The sequence below is a fragment of the Drosophila gunungcola genome, chromosome 3R, assembly GCF_025200985.1.
Source record: "Drosophila gunungcola strain Sukarami chromosome 3R, Dgunungcola_SK_2, whole genome shotgun sequence".
NCBI classification, from domain to species: Eukaryota; Metazoa; Arthropoda; class Insecta; order Diptera; family Drosophilidae; genus Drosophila; species Drosophila gunungcola.
Window position 1 is genome coordinate 24,034,743 of NC_069139.1, and position 22,617 is coordinate 24,057,359.

The 22,617-nt window shown below is 46.1% G+C and overlaps 8 protein-coding genes across 13 annotated transcripts; 3 read left to right on the forward strand and 5 right to left on the reverse strand.

Annotated features, from left to right (window-relative positions):
- Nucleotides 1-63: 63 nt before the first annotated feature.
- Nucleotides 64-3,535, reverse strand: LOC128251633 (protein sel-1 homolog 1). The gene is made up of 7 exons (XM_052978699.1): nt 2,689-3,535; nt 1,889-2,634; nt 1,644-1,818; nt 1,392-1,540; nt 986-1,320; nt 725-929; nt 64-666 (listed from the first exon to the last, which is right to left on the reverse strand). Exons 1-7 carry the CDS (start codon nt 3,122-3,124, stop codon nt 250-252), a joined length of 2,463 nt encoding a protein of 820 aa, XP_052834659.1. The 5' UTR covers nt 3,125-3,535; the 3' UTR covers nt 64-249.
- A 527-nt stretch (nt 3,536-4,062) lies between these two features.
- Nucleotides 4,063-5,295, forward strand: LOC128251638 (phosphatidylglycerophosphatase and protein-tyrosine phosphatase 1). Of its 2 annotated transcripts, none has more exons than XM_052978708.1 (4): nt 4,063-4,260; nt 4,462-4,605; nt 4,662-4,979; nt 5,037-5,295. In XM_052978708.1, the coding sequence occupies exons 1-4, from the start codon at nt 4,249-4,251 to the stop codon at nt 5,163-5,165; spliced, it is 603 nt and encodes a 200-aa protein (XP_052834668.1). In that variant the 5' UTR covers nt 4,063-4,248; the 3' UTR covers nt 5,166-5,295. The 2 variants fall into 2 exon arrangements, with proteins under 2 accessions (XP_052834668.1, XP_052834669.1); XM_052978709.1 differs by lacking the exon at nt 4,063-4,260 and adding an exon at nt 4,339-4,389.
- Nucleotides 5,296-5,297: 2 nt separating this feature from the next.
- On the reverse strand, nt 5,298-6,651 carry LOC128251639 (succinate dehydrogenase [ubiquinone] cytochrome b small subunit, mitochondrial). Its single transcript, XM_052978710.1, has 4 exons — nt 6,491-6,651; nt 6,284-6,399; nt 6,036-6,226; nt 5,298-5,602 (listed from the first exon to the last, which is right to left on the reverse strand). The coding sequence occupies exons 1-4, from the start codon at nt 6,531-6,533 to the stop codon at nt 5,398-5,400; spliced, it is 555 nt and encodes a 184-aa protein (XP_052834670.1). The 5' UTR covers nt 6,534-6,651; the 3' UTR covers nt 5,298-5,397.
- A 185-nt stretch (nt 6,652-6,836) lies between these two features.
- Nucleotides 6,837-9,642, reverse strand: LOC128265632 (uncharacterized). The gene is made up of 4 exons (XM_053001815.1): nt 9,428-9,642; nt 8,921-9,339; nt 7,725-8,536; nt 6,837-7,661 (listed from the first exon to the last, which is right to left on the reverse strand). The coding sequence occupies exons 1-4, from the start codon at nt 9,474-9,476 to the stop codon at nt 7,079-7,081; spliced, it is 1,863 nt and encodes a 620-aa protein (XP_052857775.1). The 5' UTR covers nt 9,477-9,642; the 3' UTR covers nt 6,837-7,078.
- A 1,628-nt stretch (nt 9,643-11,270) lies between these two features.
- On the forward strand, nt 11,271-14,330 carry LOC128252191 (lipid storage droplets surface-binding protein 1). Of its 3 annotated transcripts, XM_052979751.1 has the most exons (8): nt 11,295-11,454; nt 11,522-11,820; nt 11,887-12,097; nt 12,279-12,356; nt 12,861-13,045; nt 13,543-13,733; nt 13,796-13,973; nt 14,037-14,330. In XM_052979751.1, the coding sequence occupies exons 1-8, from the start codon at nt 11,349-11,351 to the stop codon at nt 14,184-14,186; spliced, it is 1,398 nt and encodes a 465-aa protein (XP_052835711.1). In that variant the 5' UTR covers nt 11,295-11,348; the 3' UTR covers nt 14,187-14,330. The 3 variants fall into 3 exon arrangements, with proteins under 3 accessions (XP_052835883.1, XP_052835711.1, XP_052835797.1); XM_052979837.1 differs by lacking the exon at nt 12,279-12,356; XM_052979923.1 differs by lacking the exons at nt 12,861-13,045; nt 13,543-13,733; nt 13,796-13,973; nt 14,037-14,330 and adding an exon at nt 12,606-12,824 and having other exon boundaries at nt 11,271-11,454.
- On the reverse strand, nt 14,181-15,920 carry LOC128252475 (probable oligoribonuclease). Its single transcript, XM_052980261.1, has one exon. The coding sequence runs from the start codon at nt 15,844-15,846 to the stop codon at nt 15,193-15,195; it is 654 nt and encodes a 217-aa protein (XP_052836221.1). The 5' UTR covers nt 15,847-15,920; the 3' UTR covers nt 14,181-15,192.
- A 720-nt stretch (nt 15,921-16,640) lies between these two features.
- Nucleotides 16,641-18,380, forward strand: LOC128252350 (dnaJ homolog subfamily C member 8). 2 transcript variants are annotated; one of them, XM_052980046.1, is made up of 3 exons: nt 16,641-16,834; nt 16,980-17,300; nt 17,852-18,380. In XM_052980046.1, exons 1-3 carry the CDS (start codon nt 16,766-16,768, stop codon nt 18,224-18,226), a joined length of 765 nt encoding a protein of 254 aa, XP_052836006.1. In that variant the 5' UTR covers nt 16,641-16,765; the 3' UTR covers nt 18,227-18,380. The 2 variants fall into 2 exon arrangements, with proteins under 2 accessions (XP_052836006.1, XP_052836092.1); XM_052980132.1 differs by having other exon boundaries at nt 17,050-17,300.
- LOC128252081 (SKI2 subunit of superkiller complex protein) lies at nt 18,366-22,364 on the reverse strand. 2 transcript variants are annotated; one of them, XM_052979626.1, is made up of 4 exons: nt 22,243-22,364; nt 19,834-22,173; nt 18,703-19,770; nt 18,366-18,637 (listed from the first exon to the last, which is right to left on the reverse strand). In XM_052979626.1, the coding sequence occupies exons 2-4, from the start codon at nt 22,156-22,158 to the stop codon at nt 18,434-18,436; spliced, it is 3,597 nt and encodes a 1,198-aa protein (XP_052835586.1). In that variant the 5' UTR covers nt 22,159-22,173; nt 22,243-22,364; the 3' UTR covers nt 18,366-18,433. The 2 variants fall into 2 exon arrangements, with proteins under 2 accessions (XP_052835586.1, XP_052835499.1); XM_052979539.1 differs by lacking the exon at nt 22,243-22,364 and having other exon boundaries at nt 19,834-22,235.
- Nucleotides 22,365-22,617: the final 253 nt, after the last annotated feature.

The window sequence follows — 22,617 nt, forward strand, 5'->3', positions numbered from 1 at the left end:
AATTTTGTTTTTTGGCCTGCAATTTAACCCCGAATAATCTCTTTGAAAATAAACAAAAACATATATCAAATGTCGATCGATTCATTGGTTTATCAGTACAACATTCACATTCTGAGTACGATATTTTTTAAATATCTAAAAAAGTCGATTTTAGAATTAATAAAAAATATTAAATCGGGCGAAATTAGATGATAAATATTTACACGCACACTAATTAACCTATAGGGATGATTAACCAATTCACTAAAACTAATCAGTGGGATCGAGTGAGTGGACGCCATCCGGCGCCGCTGATGTTGAGCTACTGTCGCCTGGCGACGCTGCATCGGCATTCGACGCAGTCGTCGTGGAGGTTTCCGCAGAATGGGACGTGGCAGCAGAAGGAGCTTGAGGAGCAACTGCGGTGGCGGCGGGTGTGGCTCTCACGGCGGCCTCGCCGTCAAGAACTCCGGCTACAGCTGCTGCCTCCGCTCCCACCGGCGCCAGATTGACCGGCGCTGCAGCAATGTCATCTGCAGCAGGCTGCTGGGCCGGCTGATCCGGCTGCTGGAATGGTCGCCTCATGTACATAATGATGCCCAACAGAAGAGTCAAAACGGTAATCATGTACAAATCCCAATTGGCAGCTATATTTTCATCCATGTAGAAGATGAACCTGTAAGGTGACTGGAGGGGAATAGCGTTAAAATATATTCCACGGTCCATCCAGAGTATTTCCACCTACCTCCTTAATTGATTCAATCTTGGCCAGCATTTGCAGCTTGAAGAGGGCAATGGCCACTGGCACCTTGGCGTCCGAGTTGGTCTCGGCAGCCAGATCATACAGTCTTTTGGCCAAATGCCAGTCCTTCTTCATGCCCAGTCCCTGCTCGTGCATGTAGCCCAGATTGAACATGGCCTGTGCATTGTACTGCTGTTCCGATGCTTTCCTATGGGATTTGTATTAGTCTATATTGGTCTGCCTATCAATTGATCTGCAACCAACCTGTAAAGAGCGGCTGCTGTCTCAAAGTCCGTGGAGGTACCCCAGCCGTAATAATAGTAGTCGCCCAGCTTGACTTGGGCCGCCGAGTAGCCCTGACCGGCTGCCCGTTTCCAGTAATAGAATGCGCGAATCAGATCCTCGTGCCGATCGTTGAACACATGCACTTCCTCGCGGTCAAGTAAAAAGGCAGCGTTACTTTGGGCCACCTCGTAGCCCACTTCGGCCATCAGGGAGTATTGCATGTAAGCCTCGTCGATGCGGTTCTTCTTGTAATCGCTATAGGCGTGCATCAGTCGGCTGCTCCAGCGACCACGTTCTGAGACGGTCTTGAAAAACTGGAAGTAACGAGTATTAAACCAGTTAAAAACTGATTATCATTTCAGGTGGTTACAAGTAATAGACTTACTTCAACCGCTGCTGGGCATGAACGTAGCATTCCCATGCCATAGGCATTCATCACTCCCAGGTTATAGTAAGCTAAAACGTGGCCTGACTGGGTGGCCAAGTTGAAATACTTCAGAGCGAGCTTGTAGTCTGTTTTTACGCCATTTCCAGCTAAAGAAAAATAAAGTTATTATAAATTTATATTGCCGTTTGGAAGAAACTTTTATCTTATCAAAACTAAAAAAAAAATCAGCTAGCTGTATCTTTAACTCACTGAAATACATGTTGCCCAGCTGAAGTTGTCCATCCACCCATCCTTGATCGGCAGCCTGTGTGAAATAGGATAAGGCCTTGATGGGGTCCTTGGGCACGCCCAGACCCTTCAGGTACATTAGGCCCAGTCCGCTCTGACCCACTGGATCGCCCATCTCAGAGGCCTTTGAGAAATACTAAGCAGCAAAATACAATACAAAAATTAGCACATAGGACATAAATTACTGTTATCAATGTCGTGCCCACCTTAAATGCAGTATCATTATCTGCCTTGATTTGCTCGCTTCCCTCCAGATAAAGTTTGCCCAGAAAAGCGAATCCGATTGCATTGCCTGCATTAGCTGCCTGGGTGAAGTACTCCAAGGCCTTCTGGTGATCCTGCTGGGTGGCCTTTCCGCCCTGGTAGTATAGCTGACCCAATCCCACCTGCGACTGGACGTCGCCCTTGTCGGCCAGTAGCTGGTAATAGTCCACAATCTCCGTCTCGTGGCTGCCGGGGTTCTCCAGTTCGTCCAACAGTCGCACCCGATGCACAACCGGACCATTGGCGAAGGTTATTTTGGAGGCAACCTTCTTGGCCACTCGCTTGTACTGAATTAGTGCCTTCTCACAGCTGATGGGCACATTGATGCCGTACAGATAACGATAGCCCATGGCCATCTGGGCCAGGGTGTTGTCGCCCAGGGCGGCCAGCGTGTAGTGAATTAGGGCCAGCGGCTGGCTTACGTTCTTGCCACCCACCCCCGCCGAGTAGAGGAATCCCAGGCCCATGTGCGCCTCTGGGACACCTTCGTTGACCAGGCTCTCGAACTCGTCTGCGGCATGGTTGAAATCAAAGTCCATCCAGTGGCCCAGTAGGACGGCCCAGGCCAGTTCAGCCCGTGCCTTGAGGTGATTAAAGGCGGCGGCCTTTTTGAGCAGGGTAAAGGCGACCCTCTTGTCCGTGCGCGGTTTGGCCAGCATGTCCATGGCGTTGTCGTACATGGTTTGAGCTGAAAGCACAGGATCAGAAATAGTTTTGGAAGTGTATGTATATGCCCACTTACCTTCTATCTGCTCTGGGGTTGGTTCCAACACCTCAGTGGGCTGGCGCTTAGCTTCGATCCGCTCGATCTCGGCCTTTAGCTTTTGCTGCCTCATCAGGCTGTCGTTCCAGAGGCGTTCGAGCAGGGCAGCCGGCATGACCTTGGTGCGGGGAGAAAACTCCGTGGATTCCTTGGGCTTTGCCGCTTTGCGTTCGTTGCTCTCGGTCGGAGCCCGTGCCTCCGACTCGGCCGTGGTCACCTCCTCGGCCTCCGCCTGGGTAGAAGGCTCATTGGGATGGGTGGGCGTGGCGGTCCCAGTGCCTAGACCCGTACCCGTACCCGTTCCGGTGCCCGTACTGCTGCCAGTGGCGTCTGTGTTGGGCCCCTGGAGCTCCTCCGCCCGCAGCTGCCAGGCGAGGAGTAGCGCCAGCAGGCATATCCAACTTTTGGCCATCATCGTCGCCTATCTACGTGGTCGGGGGCGGGGAATGGAGCTCTGAGCTGATGGTTTTACACCAATAAATTCGATCTTCTCAAGTGCCTCGTCCACTTGCTGCCTTTCCACTTCTGACGTGTTGTGTTATTTACTTCTTGCTCGCGACGCTGCGCCAGCGGAAAGATCGATTGCTTTTCTCGGTGCGCTCGTTCGGCTTATCGCTGGCTCATTTTAGCCAGCTGCGCTTGGTGGTTTAAATGACTTGGCTCTCTTTTCTTAATTATTCACACGTAAGATTCTTTTTTAATCTTTTTTGTTGCAATGTTTATAGTGCTGCGAACGGGCCGAGGTTTATATAGCCAGTGCTGCAAAACGCTGCGCCGAATACAGTAGTGTCCAAGGGCGGGGCGAGAAAAACTTTGCGAGGGGAAAAGGAAATTATTACAGAACTGGAAAAAATGTGTTTATAACTAATAGGAAATTGCAGGAAACTACCGCTTGAATAACTTTATTTTTAATTCCAGATTGTTAACAAGGAAACATAGCGAGTGTTAGTTAACTTACGAAATATCCAATTATAAATTTGCAAATTACTTTCCAAACAATTCAGTGTTCACAAAGTTGAGCTTTCATAGTATTATTATTAATGAGAAATTATTGTCGACCCAATTATAGATGTTAAAATATTTGTTAATTTTTTTATAACCAAAATATTTACTGAGAAAATTCGTTTCAAAATCCAAAATAGTTATAAAAAAGTGTACCTGAAATTTATGAATTTACTTTCGAAAAGGTTTATTTGATTTTTTAATTATGTCTTACATATGTATATAATTCGTTTACAACGAAAATATAAGCCTAAGCACTTGTTTCCCAGCCACCTGGGTTTAAAGAGATCCCCTTTTTGGAACCATTGGTTTCCAGAGGCCCCCAGCTACGTCCATGCATTTTCCGTCTGTTGTTTCGTTATGCAAAGGAACGCGCAGATTTAACAGAAGTGAATCGAATTGGGAGTGAAGCTGTTGACGTGCGATTGGAGGTGATAATTCCGAGCTGAACTAATTAGAATACGAGGAAGGTCTGGGTCCGTGAATCACTCACTTTTGTCTCGATCGATACCGCCAGTCAGCCAGTGAGCAGCCGGCATGGAGATGAGTGTAAGTAGCAAACTGCATGCCAGTGCCAGACACCCAAGCCCAAAACCCAGATCGAAACCAGTTCCAAGCCGCGTTTCGTTCGAGTCAGTCGCACATCGAATCACTATTTAAGCTCGACCGCCAGCGCTGGTGAAAGTTACAGCTGTTGCGTTTGAGCCCTCGACCGAAATACTCACCTGTCCCCTGACCCTGTGATTCCAGGCCGCCATGTTCGCACGCGTGTCCTTCTACCCCACCCTGCTGTACAATGTCCTGATGGAGAAGGCCTCGGCCAGGAACTGGTACGATCGCATCGACGAGCATGTAATACTGGGAGCCCTGCCCTTCCGCAGCCAAGCCAATGACGTAAGTAGCTGGGATCTACAATAGGCATCCAGATAAGACCTTGTTTGCATCCCCAGCTGATTGCGAAGGAGAACATGAAGGCGGTGGTGTCGATGAACGAGGACTATGAGCTGACCGCCTTCTCCAACAACACGGAGAAGTGGAACAAGCTGGGCATCGAGTTCCTGCAGCTGGCCACTACGGATATCTTCGAGTCGCCCAACCAGGAGAAGCTCTTCCGCGGCGTAGAGTTCATGAACAAGTTCCTGCCCCTCCAGCAGAGGATTGGCGGTCTGAGCTCCTCCCGATTGCCGGATAACGTGGGCTCCGTCTATGTGCACTGCAAGGCGGGCAGGACGCGCAGTGCCACCTTGGTGGGCTGCTACCTTATGATGGTGTGTTAATCTTAATCTTCAAATCTTCCAAAAGCTCATGACCTTGTTTCTTTGCAGAAGAACGGCTGGACTCCGGACCAGGCGGTGGACCACATGCGTCAGTGTCGGCCACACATTCTGCTGCACACCAAACAATGGGATGCTCTCCAGTTATTCTACACAAACAATGTGCAGGCCAAGTCATGACCAAGCCCGGACAATAGCCCAATTTTATTGCTTACAGTAGATTAGCATACGTAACAAAGGTGGTTCCTGTTACCCAACTATTTTAGTGCTGACTTTCTTGTTGAATACACAATTTTCTACAAACGAACAATGTGCATTTGTTACTTTTTACAATGGTTTATTTACTGCTTATCGCGAAACTATGAATAAATAACTGGTGTTTCGTGGTTCGTCAACAGGTTGCTCTCGACTTCTAAGCCTTCTTCTCGGCATCCTTGCCCTTGATGGCCCAAAAGCGTTTGATGCCGTTTGCCAGACCCACGTCGTTCTGGATGAAGTAGAAAAGACCGCCCAGTGTGGCCACCGAGATGACGATCAGCGCAATGTGGGCCACTTTGGGCAGGACATTGCCCACGACAGATGGCCGCATGTAGTCCACCACCATGGCCTCAACGCCCCTATAAGTTGGAGTAAAAGAAACATCAATAATTACTTTTTTTATATATTTTAAATAGAGCAAGAGTACGGTTAAAAAAAAATTCTTTTGTCTGATCCGAACTTGTAATTCTTAGAAAATTTTTAGAAACTTAAAATCAAAGCTCTAGGAAATAAGAGGCGAGCTCATAATAAATTCTGAATATCTCGAAATCGTTTCAACAGATCGGTCGAAAACATTAAACTGCTTTAAGTATTAACATCTATCGTTTAAATTTTCAAAAATAAGATATTTATATTATTGCGTTTTTTGAAAGTCATACATTTTCTCTTTATAACTTAGTTTAAGCCGTGAAAGATATATAAGTTTCGTCTTGATTTTTGGGAATAAAGTAAGAAACGTTTCAAACATGACATCGGAATGGAAGGCGGTACCCCTAAAGGTAGATTTCTTACCAGTGGGTGTGGATGACGACGGAGACGGCTAGTAGGGCGTCCAATACCTGGGATGGGGCGATGAAGGCGGCTGGGATGATAGCCAGCAGGCCGGCGGACACAACGCGCTCCACGGTCCACAGCAGAGTGTGACTCGATTCGGCGGAGGCCATGCGCGGAGCACTCGCGGAGATCTCACGGCGTACAACGGGCTGTCAAAGCAGGCGAGGATTAGCGTTAACTATGGATTACCATTTCCAAGCACTTACTGCAGCAATCTTGGCCAGAGCCAGGGGCTGGACCACCGCCCGGCGCTGGGCATTGGCCACCAAAGTGGAGTAGCTCTTCAGGGGCGTGATGCGGGCCGACTTGACGAGATTTGCGGCTAAAAGCGGATACCAACAAACGGCTCGGTTATATAATAATGCCTGTTTGCGGCTTACAATCGTGTAATTGACCAGCCCGGAGGTCCTTACCATTGCAACGTAGAGCGCCACGCAGAACCAGCGAGAGGGACATTTTGGGATGTGTAGAAATTGAGAATTTTCAGCTCAAAATACAATTTCTATTGCTCCGTGAGACGTTTTGGCCGATTTGACTTAGAAACTTAACAACACTGGACATAGAGTTGCCAGCTGTCTTCGATTTGTCGCTGTTATCGATATACAGTGTCGGTCGAAATATTAGTCCGGCATATAATTTAAATCCCTTTACATTAAACAGTACAAAAAGGTATATTTCAGTTTTTTTAAGAGAAATAGATTCAATGAATATTTTGTTTTTTTGAATTCTTTAGATGCACAATAAAACTGCTTGTTTGTTTTTTAAATTTTATTGTTCAAAATAAGTGTGCGATTTATTTAGCTGCTCTAAGTATTTGAGATTCGTTTGGGACGGAATGGTTGTTGCTAAAAAAAGCTTGATCAACTTATGGGCTAATAAAATTTGCTTAATACATTTAAAAATTCACAATCTAAGGCACACAATTAATCCTAAAAGTCACTATATATTGGTGTTAATTTGTAAATTTCGTTGGATGGAATCATTAAAAAAATACTTCGACCTTAGTGGGCCACTAAGCTCCTGATTAGCGCGAAAGCCGTGACAATGACTCCAGTCAGTTTTAAATCGAGTGTCGCTGCTCCTGCTCGGTAAAAGTCCCAGTCGAAGACAATGTTGGAGGCGTCTGATGGCTTCCACGGGTTTAATCCGTCGTCGAAGAACATGGGACAGTCGTCGCGTTCTCGCTCGTACTCCACGGCATCGATGGCCACCGCAGCGCCCTCCGAGTGGTTCCACGATGTCACGTCTTGCTCCAGCTTGCAGAAGGCACCGACAGCCTGCGACATGAGGACGCGGTTAAGGTCGGCGCGTTGATAGACCCAGCAGCGGTACTTGGACAGGGGATCCAAATCATCATAGGTAATCAGGTAGGACTTCAGATTCTCCTTCCAGAAGCCAATGCACTTCATGCGGTAATCCGGATCACTGTAGATATCAACAGGTCGACCCAAGTGATCCACGGACAGGCAGTAGTTTTCATCCACCGCCAGTTCCTTTTGATCAGTATCGCACACCGACAAATCCGAGATGTTTTGCTTACAATGGATATCGGGACGGGGACTCAGAGTGACACCACCAAGAATTCTGAAATGGATGGTGTAAGACATGAGATTTTATTGTAAGTATATGTAGTGCTCCAAAACTAACCTCGTTCTGAAAGGATGCTCCCCTCTCTGCGTAAAGTTAAATTTACCCGCAACGGGACACCTAACGGGCACAGGATTGCGGGCCAGAAAGAGGTCATATTTCCAGGCCTCGGAATTGGGAAACTGAACCCACGAGCAGACCGTGCTGAAATCGTCCTTGATCACGGCCAATCCCTTGCGGTAGCGAATGATGTTGTGGTGACGGGGCATAAAGTCAAAGCACACGTAATCCTTCTGGCAACCATCCACGGTGAGGCGCGCCATCATGACACGGTTACCACGACGCTCCCGGCACACATAGATCGTCTTACGGTAGCGGGCCTTGTCCGGATAGTAGGTCTCGTTGATGTGCGTCTCACTGATCGAGACATCGGCGTCGATGTTGGCCGTGTTCACCCACTCGCCGCTGAAGTTCTGGGGCAGCGTGCAGCCTGGCTCCACGAACTCGGCCTTTACGGGCGTTAGCTTGAGACGCTCGGGCGAGGTTTCTGGCGTTTTCAGAGTGTTGCACTCGGCCGTAATGGAAACGCCCACGTACAGATCGTCGTCACGATTCTTAAGGAAGCATCGGTACTTCTCGTCCTTGCGCGACTCCTTTGTATTGGCCACGGCAAAGTAGTGGTTCTTGCCCACAAACCAATCTCCCAGGCAGCTGAACTCCACGGTACCGGTAAACGTGCCCTCCATGCCCTCGCACTGCTGGTAGGTGACGTTAAACTTCTGGTTCTGGATGAGGAACTGGGTGCCCGCTGTTTGGCAGGACTGAATGCGAGCGTCTGGCTTGTCGCACACTCCAGTGAAGCGGAAACGGTTCTATAAATATACAAAATTGAAACTTGGTCAATTATACATTAATTGATTTTATGGTTTTAATCCAATGAGTCTAGTAAATTACAAAGGATTTATCTTGGATTTGTTTTACTTATCTGATTTTTACGCATTAAATGATTTTTAAATATTTAAATTATGGTTAACCGATAAGGTTTTTGTTACAAGAAACATTATATGCCCAAGATGTGGATAATTTGGGGTAGGGTAAGGTGGAGAAAAAAATGATATATATTTTGCAGCAGAGGGTTCCGGTTCTTGTTTTTCAAAAATGAATTTTTGATAAGCATATGTATATTAGAGAGAGCTCTAACAACATAAGCATTAAAATAATAAAAACACACAAGCTTGTTCTTCAGCCAAACTCACCTGGTAGGTGAAGTGCCAGACGCCCTCCAGCGAGGAGCGGCAGTTGATGGGCACGAAGTTCTCGTTGAAGAGCGTGATCAGCTGCTGGTCGTCCTTGACGCCGCGGCACACATAGTCGACGGTGGGCTCCTGGCCAGCGGGTATGCCCACACAGGGGCCCTCGAACTTCTCGAACACGTTCAGGGTGCGGATGATGGTGCGGACGCAGTGGTAGCAGTCCTTGGAGCGCTCCTTGAAGACGAACGAGTACTCGTCGCCCTTGTGGCGCATGTAGTTGATGCAGTAGCCCCTGCTGGACATCGAGGTGGCGTCGATCACCGTCAGTGTGGGCAGGCCCGTCTCCCACGAGAACCACGATCCCTGCAGGATCTTCGGTATGATGCAGTTGTCGTGCTGTATTTGATTGTACTGGCCAAGAGCTGGAAATAGACAAGTTTGAATTTCGGGTGGCCAATTCCCATGATTCACTTGAAGCCTTGGGTGTGGCTTGTAAATCTAATCACTGACCTGAGCCCAAGATGCCCGCCAGGCATATTGCGGCCAAATAATAATGCATTGTGTGTTAAGTGTCTTTAGACCTAGCAGCTTAACATAGCTTGTTGTCTCCCACTAACTTGTTTAAGCAATGAAAAGCGGTTTTACTTTTAAACAATTGCAAAACACGCAACAAACACAAGTTACCAATAGCCCAAGCCGACTTTCGCAACACTGAAACTCTATTGAAGCGCCAGCTTACAACACTGATTAACATCTTCTTGTGTTAATCGAATATAATCGATATATCAATACATTTATGATTGTTTTATTTTTAAACGGTGGCAATTTTCCGAATGGCTCTCTGTTTGTCTAAACAAATATTTGTAGTATATTTTCATTTTAATTGCTCTCTGGGATTGATTTATGACTCCCTAATTTGTAAATTTTCTTCACCTCAAATTCGCTCCTCAACTCACTCACTAATTTTCTTACCTTAACTTAAAAAAAATTTTATGCTAATCTCCTTAACTTTTAATTTTGGTAACAGCACTTATTAAACTTTATATTAATAACAATAAATAGTTTTAAAAGCTAATGGGATTAAATTGTGTTTTTGTAATTTTATATTTGTATTTTAATTATTTGTAATTTTGGTTTGTCTTATATTGAATTCGCTTAAAAGTGCGTAGCAGGTAAAATAAAAGCATTAACGTATTCATATTCTAGATTAGTATCGATCTACCCATGTCCGTCTCTCTGTCTATCCGCATGTCAGTCCATCCGAAATGTCGGAAACTATAAAAGCCAAATGCATGTTTAGGTTACGCAGCGGTTGTTTATTTGAAAAATTTGGTCACGCTCACTCTTAAATCCACCAGCCGCGGAAATCTAAGACAGACATTTTCGGAACATTGTTTTAGAAATTATTAGGAAAAATGTTATTTTTTTAATGTTTGAAAATACGAAGGCCCGGGGTGCTACTCGCTCTAAGATTGTAACGTTGATTCGAAATCTAAGCCCGGTTCTTTTCTGGGGGGTTATTATTTTAAAATTTAATAATAAATTAAATAAGTAAACTTAGACCACTATAGTGTTCCTTCTGGTTTTAAATGTAATTTACTGTAAAAGTTGGTTTTTTACCAACAAAAATTTTTTCTGTTTATATTAATAGACTTTAATTCTCCCTCTATCATCTTACGACAGAAAACCAGACAACAAAGAGCTGTAAAAGATTAACCCTATCAAAAGATTATATTAATTATTAATCAAGCTGATGTAATTGAGTTACACTTTATTTTTGGGGAAGTTTCAAAATTAGGTATATTTCATAACAACTTTGTTGTTGGGATAATGTCGATGGAAAATTTTAATTTAATCTTTATGGCAAAATTACAATGTTTAAAAATAACTTTTTAGTTATATAATTAAAATAGAGCTGAAAGGTTTTGCTATAGAAGACATGTATGTCCTAAATTGTCCTAAAACAAAATAGTTTTGATGGTTTCACTTCCCAATTTGACTTTGAAAGTTACCGAAGACCTCTCTGGCAATGGAGGGTTAACATCGTCTGGAACAGCAGAAACGAGAACATCGACCCAAGCACAAACGCCCCCGCAATTAATCACCCGACTGCAGTTTGGACCTTTTCGTCACTTGTTCCAAATTGGCACACCGATTTTCGCAAGTGGCGCAGCTAATCGGGTGATTGGTGGTGCGATTATGATCTCCGGCCAGATAGGCCAGCAATGTGATTCACATGCTCGGAGTTCCTAAGCTGCTTATATAGTCCGTCTTGAACTTTGGAGCCCCATACAAGTACGGATGGCGTGTCTACTGATAAGTACGGCGAAGCGTCTAGGTGCAGGGTGCTCCATCCACGCCTTATCAGATGGCAAAGGTCAGCTTCGGTGCCGAGCATGATCAGACCGCCCGATTCGGCGACCAAGTCTATATGGAAGCAGCCGGATCGGAGGCCTGCCAGTATCAATTGAGCCGGTGCCAGCAACAGTTCATACAGCGATTCAAATTCCGAATCCCCAGTAAATCCACACAAATGGGTTAGTGACACGCGCTGCCTGGGAAGGTTATTCCACTAACTTTTCGATCCAATTGAATACCACCTAGCAACTGCAACCAGCGGCAGTGGACTCCATCTGGAGGCCATCGATCGCATCGGCTCCATTCCCCTGGTGGAATCCAGCGTGAAGCGAGTGGAGACCATCTACGACAGGGTCAAGAACAACAATAGGCTCTTCTCGTGGTACTTTGAGACCGCCGAGGCCACCATCTCCGCGGCCTACGACACCGTCCAGCCGGCTGTTAAGCTCTTCGAACCCTCCATTCGCCGCCTGGACAATGTGATGTGCAAGAGCCTGGACATCCTGGAGCAGCGCATACCGCTGGTCTACCTGCCGCCCGAAATGGTAAGTAGACGACCCCGGCCACTGTCCCCCATTCGCTGACAAAAGGGCATCATCCTCTGCTTGAAGATGTACTGGAACACCAAGGAGTACATGTCGGACCATCTGGTGCGTCCGGTCCTGAAGCGGGCCGACTCCGTCAAGCAGATCGGGACTGCGGTGCTGGAGAGCCCGCTGACCACCTACGCCGCCGATCGAATTGATGGCGCCTTCACAGCCGGCGACAAGTTCGTGGACAAGTATCTGGTGCCCATCAGCACGGATCAGGATCAGACCGATGGTGAGTTCCAGGTGTTACCATTAAAAAAAAGGAGATTAGGGTGGTTCCAAATTTTTGAAACCAAAACTAAACTATGGGACCACATTTCTCGAAAAAAAAAGTGTTAGTTTTAAGCTGTAGTAATATTATTTTGGAACTTTCAACATTTACATATATTTTAAATTATTCAAAATTATTGTAGTTAAAAAATTGCTTTCGACCCTGGATGGTCATACATCGTCGATTCCACTGCAGTTAACACGAATGTTTGGCCAAAAAAGTTAGTATGATAAACTACATTTTTATTCTTTTAAAATTAACATTTTTGTTTGACAATTCAATGATGTTTAGTAAGAGCTAAAAGAGCATAGTCATAAATTTTAGCTGCAAACTAGAAAACTTAAGAAAAAAATACCTCTAAAATACTAATTAAGAAAAAGAAATCTTATTTATTTTACTAAAAGCACGCTTATATTTAAACTAAACATTTAAAACGTTCAAAAAATCGGAATTAAACAAAAGCAAACAGTTTTGAAAGTCATCCTCCAGGCAATTCGATTGGTCCTAAGGTGCAATCATCTCATAGTTTATTTTTAAATGGCGACGTCGTCGGCGAGGTTATCACTGGGAGCTGCGAATTCATTTGAATCCGCGGATAGAGAAAGTCGCGATAAGGCCTGGCCGGGATCCGTCGAGATCCGCTCTCGCGGCCATACAAAAAACAGAAAAATCAAATTCGCATGGAGATGGGCGCACTCACTTATGCCGAATATCCGCTTTGCAGCTCCGCAGGAGGATGATAACGATACGGTACCGGACGAACGGGGCGCCCTCAAGGCGATCCATCACGGTCAACGATTCTCCCGCAAGCTGAAGCGCCGCCTCACCCAAAGAACCATCGCAGAGGCGCGGGCCCTGAAGAAACAGAGCAAGGAGGCCATCCATGTGCTCTTCTATGCCGCCGAGCTGGTCAGTATAACTTCCAAATTGACAAGAACTACTCACAACACTCATACCTATTAGTTTTAAGCCTTTCATTTTGTACAAGCTTTACTATATACTAAACTAAAGAATTCGAGCTCTAATCTATAGATCTTCAAATTTCTATAAATAAACATCTTTTTGATGCAAACAATCTTGTTAGCTGAAGAGTCATATGTTACATATGTACATTAAATCAACCATTTTTATTGGTTAATAATATAATGAAACCTAAGATAAATCATTACTTTTTTCTAATTTCTAAAAATCGAAAATTTAAAAGCAAGTACAGATAAAATTTGTTAAACGTATATAAAATTTTTTTTAATAGCTATTATCAAATTTAGATAATATAGACTACTTCTAATTTGGTTGACCATAAAGCAACAAAACTCAAAAGCAAACACTAACCACAGCAGATAAAATATATGGTTTTCAACACAAATGAATATAATATAAAGTGATAAATCAAATTGCCTTCACAGATTGCCACCGATCCCAAGCAGGCCGTTCAGAAGGCCAAGGAACTGTGGATTTATCTAAGTGCGGATGAGCCCGAGAATCAGGCCAGACCCGCCACTCTGGAGCAGTTGATAGTGCTCCTCACCCGTGAATCGGCCAGACGAGTGGTGCATCTGGTGAATTTCAGTGCCCACTTGGCAGCCAACATACCCAGGTTGGTTCAGAGCACAATAAGTTCATACTCATTTGAAAATTAATCGCACCTAATCCTGACAGAAACCTGGCGCACACGACCACAGAGGTGGCCCACCAAATCGTATACATCAACAGCCGCATAATCACGATATCCCGGCTGGACAAGGTGAAGACCATGTCCAAGGAGGAAGCGGAATCTCTCTTCAAGCGCATGCTGGCGTTCTATGGCAGTCTGCAAGGACTGACTAACACCTACCTGGTGAGCATATCATTATCGATTCAATTAAACTGGAAGGTTATACAAAATATATATACACCATAGGAACGCGTGGCAAGCTTTCTATCCGGACGCATGGAAGCCGAAAAGGTGACGGGCAGCGACAGCGCCAATTCCAATCACAGATCCTCGCGGAGGAGGCAGGAGCCAAATCATTACCCAGCCGCCCACAATAACATCAACGGCGTCTACTAGCATTGAATTCTTTATTGCTATCGTATTCTTATTTCTTATGATAGAGCTCTGTTTCTCCGTACATATACGCACAATTCACTAAACAATACTGTATAACTTTTTTTTACAAAACGCATTTACCAATAATATAAGCCCAAAATGAAATGTGACCACTCTTTATTTTCTAAGCAGAGTCTGGACAAGTACACAAAATATATCTTTAAATGTTAGCTTATGTGATTTTGATCGAAATCAATGCTTTCTTATTGCCTGTAAGCTAAAATTGAGCTCATTTATGCTGTGCAGGAGGTCGTCCCACATCCTCTGAGATGCGTCTGGACAATAAAGCTCTTTCAACGGCCCAAATTTGTTGTTCAAATAGTCATTCACAGAAGACATGCACTTTATAGTGAAGTCCATGTGAACGTGTGAATAAATTGACCAACTACGGGACAGGCTTTCCTTGCTACATTATTCTTAAGATAGATCAGCACCTGATATTCGAGTTAAAGCAAATAATCATTTGTTTCCATATACCTAAAATCCTGATGATGATTGATGGCGAAATATGGACAGACGAACTTAGTGTTGGCCTCCTTGTTTGTGATAAAACAGGCAAAGCTGAGTATAAAATCCTCTTCAAGATCACCACCCGTGGTGTCCATGTCCATCAAAACTATGTCCGTGCTCATTTTACCAGCAGTTTAGTGGGACTGTGAAGCGTAAGGATGTTTTTATTGAAAATGCTCTAACGAAGCCAACTTAGAACAATGAGTGTTCATTGTTTTCTCACTGTGTTTTATAGTGAATAGAATACTTAGTATACACTTTATTCTTAAGTACTCAGAAGTCAATATAGCACTTCTAGTAGTTATTTTAGATATCTGCTAATTTGGCTTAAAATAAGTTTGACCATTTACCTACATTAACGAATTTGTGGTGTTTGTCCTAGAGTCTTTAAGATAAATTGGTAGAAAACGGACTAAAGATAGCAGTCCTTTCACAAGTCATAAGATCGGGACTCAATTTACTTAATGAAGTTTGCTTTGTAATACCTGAGCTCGCTGATGCTCTCGAGAATATCATCCAGGCTGCGATGGGCGAATGTCTTCTTGGGAGCAGCCTTCTCCAGGTCGGGACGCCACCGCCTGGCCAACTCCTTGATGGTGGACACGTCGATGATTCGGTAATGCAAATACTCATCCACGGATGGCATAAATCTCCTAATGAACAGTCGATCCATGTAGACAGAGTTGCCGGCGAGGGGGCAGACCCGCCTGGGGATGTTGCTCTCGAGATAGGACAGCAGCAGATCGGAGGCCTGTTCTGGCATCACATCCGAGCTCCTGCAGCGATCCACCAGCCCAGACTCGTAGTGGTGCTTCGTGCACCACTCGTTCATGTTGTCGTACACCTCCTGCGGATGTTTGATGGCAAAGCAGGGTCCCTCGGACTTCAAGTTCAAGTCCTTGTCCGTGATGAGACAAGCCACCTCCAGGATTTTGTCCTTTTCTATGTCCAACCCGGTCATCTCCAGATCCATCCACACTATGTCCGTGTCCGAGCCACAAACGTTCTGAGTGCTGCTCATCCTTCGTTTTGAACTGAAACTGGGGGAGCACTGTGTTTTCGGGATCCGAAAACTTACAAACAATCCCAAACGCTGCAATTGATGGAGCATTAGTTTCTTTTCCTCAAGAGTTTGATAACGTAAAATAAGGCGGCTGTTCGATAACTGTTTGATAAGAATAACATGTGCAGGTCCCTACTGCATTTTCCAACACTAGAGGTAGAAAGCAGGGGGTTTCGCGAAATTACACACAGGTAATCCAATTACAATTTATAAGTTTAATTCTCATAAACAAGATTTAAAAATGTTTATTTTTGTCGAGATTTTATTTTGACTAAAGTTAAATTTTATTAATGTAAACTTTAATAGGAAATAATTTATCTTAGCTTAATAAGCTAAGGAAAATATGCAAAGGTTTATTTATAACTTCTTTTCTCATAAAATGTTTATAAATTGCTATAAAGCAAAAATTTATTTAATACAACCGAAATTTTTTTATTAAAATATTTGTTTTATTTTAATGGAATATTGTCCTGAATGTGTTAAAATTTAAAAATAAAAAAAACCATTTAACGCACCTTTTAGATATACTTTCAGGAATACCCAAATTGTCTTGAATTTAACACACCTGTTAGAAATACTGTTACTTTTTAGAAAATGCATATTGTGGCAACGACTTTAGTTGGAGTCAATAGAGATTTAGCGTTTTGGTGTATCCTCTTAATAGAAGTTAATAAATCAATTGCTTTATTGAACATCTTAAATATTGTGTCGAATTTTAAAATTGTATAAACTAAAATATCATTAAATTCACCTTTTAAAAATACTGTTACTTATAAGAAAAGGAAAAGAAAAAGGAAAGGAGTCACTTGAGATTAAGCGATTTGGTGTTTCACAAAAAATCTGCCACGGTCACACTTTTGACCCAACAACGGCACCTTCCAACACTGCACTGGTACAGACCTTGCATTTTTATCAAAAAATTGTTGGTGGGGAAAAGAAAACGCAAAAGCGTTGCCATTGTCGCAGCATGTCCTCCTCATCCGCCAGAGACCAGCCGGGCACTTCCCGGGAGACTTTCGAGGACTTCTACACAGAAGTAAGTGTGGCGGGCGAAACCGCAGGCTCCGTTTCAGACTGAGACTGAATCCGAGTCTGGCTCCTCCCATTTGGAGCCGCTCTAACTAAACTAAACTATTATTATTATTTACACTTGAGTAAACGATTTTGTGCCTATATTGCAGGTGAAAGAAATTGAAAAACGTGATTCAGTTTTAACTCCTTCTCAACAAATTGATCGTTTACTTCGTCCAGGTTCAACGTACTTCAATCTCAATCCGTTTGAGGTGCTCCAAATCGAGCCCGAGGTCGAGGTGGCGGACATTAAAAAGCGCTACCGCACCTTGTCGATCCTCGTCCATCCAGATAAAAATCCCGACAACCAGGAGCGCGCTCAAATGGCATTCGATATTGTGTCGCGTTCCTGGAAGATCCTGGAAAACGAACTCACGCGCAAGAGGTGTCTGGAGGTGTACGAGGAGGCCAAGGGGCGAACGGATCAAATGGTGAGTCCTAAATCCTAAATGACATATAGTCCGCCGATGCGGAGCGCCTTGTCGGGAAGCTCAGTATAGCAATCCAGTGGAAGGATGTAAATCTCTGTGGGAGGTTCCTAGATCTACATTCTATTTCGGTTGTCAAATTGAAGTAATAGCCTTTCGTATCCATTTTTTACTTTGTCTGTTCATATTGAACAAGAAAGGAAGAATTGATTAGTTAATCAAGTTTCATGATATAATCGACCGTTTTAAGACAATTCAAAAATTCATTAAAGCATATCAAACGATTATCTAATACAAACGTGTAATGGGAATTAATGATAAATGATAAACATAAGGTTACAAAAATACTTTTGTGAAACAGTAACATAAGACAGATGGTGATCAAAAATATATTTTCTTTATAGGGTCTCGCTCTACAAATGTATAAAAATAGATTAATTTTGTGTAAGGCTAGATAGATTAGTGGCATCCATTGGCTCAAATAAAAATCGAACTGTTAAGATTTTTTACTTATAAACAATTATTTTACATTAAATTTTTGTTATGCTTTCCAGATTGCAGAAAAGCGAAAAAAGCTCAAAAAAGAGGGTCGGCCCACTGAGCCAATACCCGAGGACGATCCCACCAAGTACAAGCACGCCATCTACGTGATGGTCATGAAGCTGTTCGCCGACATGGAGCGCCGGCGGCAAAAGCTCGACCAGCGCGACCAGGAGGAGCGCAAGCGGAAGCGCGAGACGGAGATCGAGGAGGAGGAGCGGGTCAAGGCGGACCGCGAGTGGCAGCAGAACTTTGAGGAGTCGCGCCAGAGCCGCGTGAACAGTTGGCATGACTTCCAGTCGGGCGCCGGCAAGTCCAAGAAGGCCAAGAAACAGAAGCATATGACCGGCATGATGGTGCCGCCGAAATTCAAGCCAGAGTCGCGATAATATTGCTTCCCAGCGCGGCGCCGCTCCTTCACTATCGCCAGACCACATCCGCCTCCCCGCGTCGCGTTGCGCATAAATATTTTTACATTTTTTTATAAGTATCCTTTGGAATTGTAATTGACACGTGCATAATGTATAGATGTAAGAAATCACATTTCTGTCCTGTCTTTCCTCTCTCGGTAACGATGGCTGGGCCAGCGCCTCGGACTACATTTCCGTGTACAGGGAGGCGGTGAACACAATGTCGCGCTTGATGGCCGCCGACGCCTCCTCCATCTTGGACTGCAGTCCAGGATTGCCGATTCGTATGGCGGCCGTTTTCACGTCCCGCAGCGTTTCGTCCAGCTGCTGAATGCATCGCACAATGATGCCCTCTTGCACCTCGGTGAGCTTCATAATCTCAGCAAATGGCTGCGGAGAAGGTTAAGTAGACAGTAATGGGCCATAAATTTTAATTTAAATAAGGACTTTCCCACCTTGTTTCTGGCCCATTCGTAGACCACCTCGAGCAGGCCGAAATTGAGACGATTTTCAGTCTCGATGGCAGCCTGGAAGCGCTGCTCCTCGGCCAGAATTGTGTCGTTGATCTGCTCAAATGCCGCCACGCACTTCTTCAGCGGCTCTGGTATGACCGGTTCACCTTGGATCTTTGCCTGGAAGACGAGGCCAGAAAGCAGGGCGGCGATCTCAGCCGGCTCGAGATCATTAAACATGTTGCACAGAATGAGCTCCGTGATCAGCAGCTCGTTCTGACCCATCTCACAGGCCACCTTGCCTTTAAGGGTCACCTCTTCCAGCTCATCTATGTACTTGAGGGCCCGAAGAACCTTCAGCTTGTTGCAGTAGTCCGGATAGAGGGTGAGGTTCTTGGCGGAGTTCTTGAAGCGCAGCTCCTCGATGTGGATCTCCAGCATGCGCCGCTCGTAGACCTTGGCGAACTCCTGCTCGAAGCCGGCAATGTTGGTATGCGGCAGCAAGTCGCCCACCTGGCGGAGCAGGTGATCCACGTAGTTGAGCATGGCCACCTCGCTGTCCGCGTTTACGTTGATCTCCTTGGACAGGTTTACGTACTTGATGTTCTCCGGACTGGCAGTGTAACTCTCGTTCAGCTGGTGCAGCTCGGTCACAGCTTTGACCACGGTTCCACCGGGCGGCGTGTCCTTGAAGCGTTCTAACTGCCGCTGCTCCCAGTTCCGGATAATCACATCTGCGTCGACTTTCAACGAGTTCTTGGTGATGCTGATGATGTCCATGGCCTTGATGTCCAGCACAGTGTGCCCTCCAATGCCCTCTGGCTGAAACGTTTTGTTCTGGGGCGTCAGAGAGAGTATTTTGTAGTAGAGCTCGCCCCGCTGGAGGCTGTCGCTCTCCTTTGCCTTGAACTGGTGGTCCAGCACCAGCACCTTATAGACGGTATCCTTGCCTGGGACGGATTTGGCATTGAGTAAAACGGCCAGTTTGTTGTAGTGCTTGCCCTGGGTGATGACGATGACGCGGCCCACCTTTAGCTCCTTCTGGATCTTGGCCTGGGTTACAATGAATTTCTGGAAGGAACAGACAAGTTAGGAACAGGCGAGGAATGAGGTTGTGCCCAAATGAGAACCCACCATGATGCGGTGCTTCTCCTTCCAGTACTCCACGGCCTTGTCGTAGAAGTTGACCAGCGGCTGCAGGTGCTCGCCGAGCGTTGGCAGCATGGCGAACTTGTCCTCTGCCAGGCGCAGCTGCTTCTGCTGCGTGGGCAACTGCAGCTTCTGGTTGAACTCCTTGAAGCTGAACTGCATGATGTCCTCCACTTTGATGCTCTCGATGCGCAGGCAGGTGAGGATCACCGCATAGCGCAGGATGAACTGCGACTGCAGCTTCTCGGGCAGGCCGAGGATCATCGGCCGCAACTCCATCGACGGCGGCACATTGCCCTTGCACAGCAGGATCACCGTGCCCGTCTCGTCATGCCCTCGCCTTCCTGCCCTCCCGGCCATTTGAATGTACTCCCCCGGCTTTAGATTTCGCATCTCAAGACCGTCGAACTTCTTGCAGGAATCGAAGACTACCGTGCGAGCGGGCATGTTGACGCCCATGGCAAAGGTCTCGGTGGCGAAGAGCAGCTTCACCAGTCCATTCTGGAAAAGCATCTCAACGATCTCTTTGAGAATGGGCAGGATGCCGCTGTGGTGCACTCCAATGCCCCGCTCCAAGGCGTCCTTGAGCACGAGCACCTGTGGAATAGTGCGATCCGGGGGCTTCAGCTTCGCTAGGCACTGCAGGAAGAACTTCTGCACTGCACCCTTCTCCTTTTCCGTGTTGAGATCCACCGACTGCAGAGCGGCCACATTGGAGTCGCACCGATTCCGGGACAGGGTAAAGGCTACCACGGGCATCTTGTTGTTGCGCCGCAGAAAGTCAATTAGTCCGATCCAGGTGTACTGCTCCTGCTTGGCATTCACGTAGTTCTTGGGACCGCCGCCGCCGCCCTTGGCTTTGCCCTGCATCTCCTTCTTGCGCTCCACGGCCCTCTCGTAGTTGGCCTGCAGGTATTTGCCCTGGGCGTCTACCAGCAGGAAAATGTCGTCCCGGCTCTTGCCCCCGGCACCAGTGTAGAGGAAGTGCGTCAGTGGCACTGGTCTCTTTAGCGTACTGATCACATACACCTTCCTCTTCTTGGTGCTCCCAACCCAGTCCGCCAATTCCATGGTGTTCGGCACAGTTGCGCTCAGCATTATGATATTGACATGATCTGGCAGGAGGATGATCACCTCCTCCCAGACGTGGCCTCTCTCGGGGTTGTTGATGTAGTGTACCTCGTCGAAGATCACCCACTCCAGATCGCGGGTGACTTCGCTGCCGCAGTACAGCATGGAGCGCAGGATCTCGGTGGTCATGATCAAACAGGAGGCGGTGGGCTCTATCTGGAGATCCCCCGTGATCAGACCCACGTCCTTGAAGGTCTTGCGGAAGTCGCGGTACTTCTGGTTGGACAGCGCCTTGATCGGCGACGTGTATATCGTGCGGGTGAGGTCTCGCTTGGACAAGGCGATGGCGTATTCCGCCACCACGGTCTTTCCGGCAGAGGTGTGGGCCGCCACAAAGACGTACTGACGCTGCTCCAGCTTGAGGATGGCCTGCTTCTGGAAGACGTCCAGCTCGAAGGGGAACTCCATGGCCGGGCAGGGTATCTGCTCCTTGAAGTCCTTGATCGGGTGGCTGATGTCCACCATCTCGGCCCAGTCGCTCTTGAAGCTCTTCGTGGTGGTGGAGATGTTGAGCACTGGTTTGAGATCTGCCTTCATGATCTGATCGTCCACGTCTTTGAACTCCTCCGAGGAAAATGCCTGTTTACGCTGGCTGGGACTCTGAGTGTTGCCAGAGGTGTTTGTTTCATCACCCGTGCGCGTGAGTTTCATCCACTCCTGAACGTCCAGGTCCTGCTCCAGGTTCTCCAGCAAGTCCACGTTGCTGGGATCGGCCACCACGGACGGCAGCGACACAGACTGCGACTGCGAGAAGTCATGGCCCGATGAGAAGCCTGGCGGCACCGTCAGCAGCTTGTCCCCGAACTGAAAGTTGTCCACGTCCAGGGCGGCAATCTGCTGCCGCTGCTCGTCAAATCCGCCCGGCCAGAACGGAAAGTTGGAATGGGAGCCCCGCGTCGCCTCCTCCAGCAGTCCCGGCTCCCGCTGCATGGACATCGAGTTGTTGGCATTGGCGCCCACCTCCTCCAGGTCTACCTCCTCGAACTCCTGTATCTGGCCGCTCTGATCCCGGCGTGGAATAAGTTTGGTGCTCCCGGGGCAGCGGGGAACATGCAACAGGCGCATAGCATCGAATTGACGCGGCAAAACATCCGGCATTGGATCGTGGAGTGACAGTTCCGGACGCAGGATATAGTTGCGCAGCCTCTCCAGGTTATCCTCGCCCCTAATCTCACTCATTTTAATCGTTAGTTCCTGGCAAAAAACAGTTTGTTTAGCATTTGCCAAAGGACAAGCAAAAAGACAACAAAAGAGTGGCGATACCTTTTCGATAGACTGGTCACCTTAAAAGTTGAGAATCAGTTGAGTTCCGAATTCCACCTAATGTGTGGTGAAATTGTTTTTGACTGTTTTGACAATTTCTCAACATAAGTGTGAATTTAAATTATAAAATAAATAAACGTGTTTCATTTGAACTAAAAGCGAGGGCTTCAAGAATTTATACATATTTTTAATAACAAACAAAAGGACATATGATCATTTTGCAATATTATTTAAATATTTAAAATTTTAAAAACATTTGATCATCCAATTTATTGTAATAAAACCGTACTACTTAAAAATGTATTAAACAATACTAGTTATTGATTACCCCTTAAATAATAACATGTGTTAAATGTACAACGCGCAAAGTTTGGG

Bases quoted from the DNA above. Each gene is read 5' to 3' on its own strand.
- LOC128251633 (XM_052978699.1), bottom strand. From the start codon at position 3,124: ATGATGGCCAAAAGTTGGATATGCCTGCTGGCGCTACTCCTCGCCTGG. The intron at 2,635-2,688 runs GTAAGTGGGCAT...CTGTGCTTTCAG, and splicing joins AACCCCAGAGCAGATAGAAG to CTCAAACCATGTACGACAAC. The intron at 667-724 runs GTAGGTGGAAAT...ATTCCCCTCCAG, and splicing joins AGATTGAATCAATTAAGGAG to TCACCTTACAGGTTCATCTT.
- LOC128251638 (XM_052978708.1), top strand. The intron at 4,606-4,661 runs GTAAGTAGCTGG...TTGCATCCCCAG, and splicing joins TCCGCAGCCAAGCCAATGAC to CTGATTGCGAAGGAGAACAT. The intron at 4,980-5,036 runs GTGTGTTAATCT...GTTTCTTTGCAG, and splicing joins TGGGCTGCTACCTTATGATG to AAGAACGGCTGGACTCCGGA.
- LOC128251639 (XM_052978710.1), bottom strand. From the start codon at position 6,533: ATGTCCCTCTCGCTGGTTCTGCGTGGCGCTCTACGTTGCAATG. The intron at 6,400-6,490 runs GTAAGGACCTCC...ATCCGCTTTTAG, and splicing joins TGGCGCTCTACGTTGCAATG to CCGCAAATCTCGTCAAGTCG. The intron at 6,227-6,283 runs GTAAGTGCTTGG...CTGCTTTGACAG, and splicing joins CTCTGGCCAAGATTGCTGCA to CCCGTTGTACGCCGTGAGAT.
- LOC128265632 (XM_053001815.1), bottom strand. From the start codon at position 9,476: ATGCATTATTATTTGGCCGCAATATGCCTGGCGGGCATCTTGGGCTCA. The intron at 9,340-9,427 runs GTCAGTGATTAG...GTCTATTTCCAG, and splicing joins GGCGGGCATCTTGGGCTCAG to CTCTTGGCCAGTACAATCAA. The intron at 7,662-7,724 runs GTTAGTTTTGGA...CATCCATTTCAG, and splicing joins GAGCATCCTTTCAGAACGAG to AATTCTTGGTGGTGTCACTC.
- LOC128252191 (XM_052979751.1), top strand. From the start codon at position 11,349: ATGGAAGCAGCCGGATCGGAGGCCTGCCAGTATCAATTGAGCCGGTGC. The intron at 11,821-11,886 runs GTAAGTAGACGA...CTCTGCTTGAAG, and splicing joins TCTACCTGCCGCCCGAAATG to ATGTACTGGAACACCAAGGA. The intron at 12,098-12,278 runs GTGAGTTCCAGG...AAATTATTGTAG, and splicing joins GGATCAGGATCAGACCGATG to TTAAAAAATTGCTTTCGACC.
- LOC128252475 (XM_052980261.1), bottom strand. From the start codon at position 15,846: ATGCTCCATCAATTGCAGCGTTTGGGATTGTTTGTAAGTTTTCGGATC.
- LOC128252350 (XM_052980046.1), top strand. From the start codon at position 16,766: ATGTCCTCCTCATCCGCCAGAGACCAGCCGGGCACTTCCCGGGAGACT. The intron at 16,835-16,979 runs GTAAGTGTGGCG...CCTATATTGCAG, and splicing joins TCGAGGACTTCTACACAGAA to GTGAAAGAAATTGAAAAACG. The intron at 17,301-17,851 runs GTGAGTCCTAAA...TATGCTTTCCAG, and splicing joins AGGGGCGAACGGATCAAATG to ATTGCAGAAAAGCGAAAAAA.
- LOC128252081 (XM_052979626.1), bottom strand. From the start codon at position 22,158: ATGAGTGAGATTAGGGGCGAGGATAACCTGGAGAGGCTGCGCAACTAT. The intron at 19,771-19,833 runs GTGGGTTCTCAT...TGTTCCTTCCAG, and splicing joins AGGAGAAGCACCGCATCATG to AAATTCATTGTAACCCAGGC. The intron at 18,638-18,702 runs GTGGGAAAGTCC...CCTTCTCCGCAG, and splicing joins ACGAATGGGCCAGAAACAAG to CCATTTGCTGAGATTATGAA.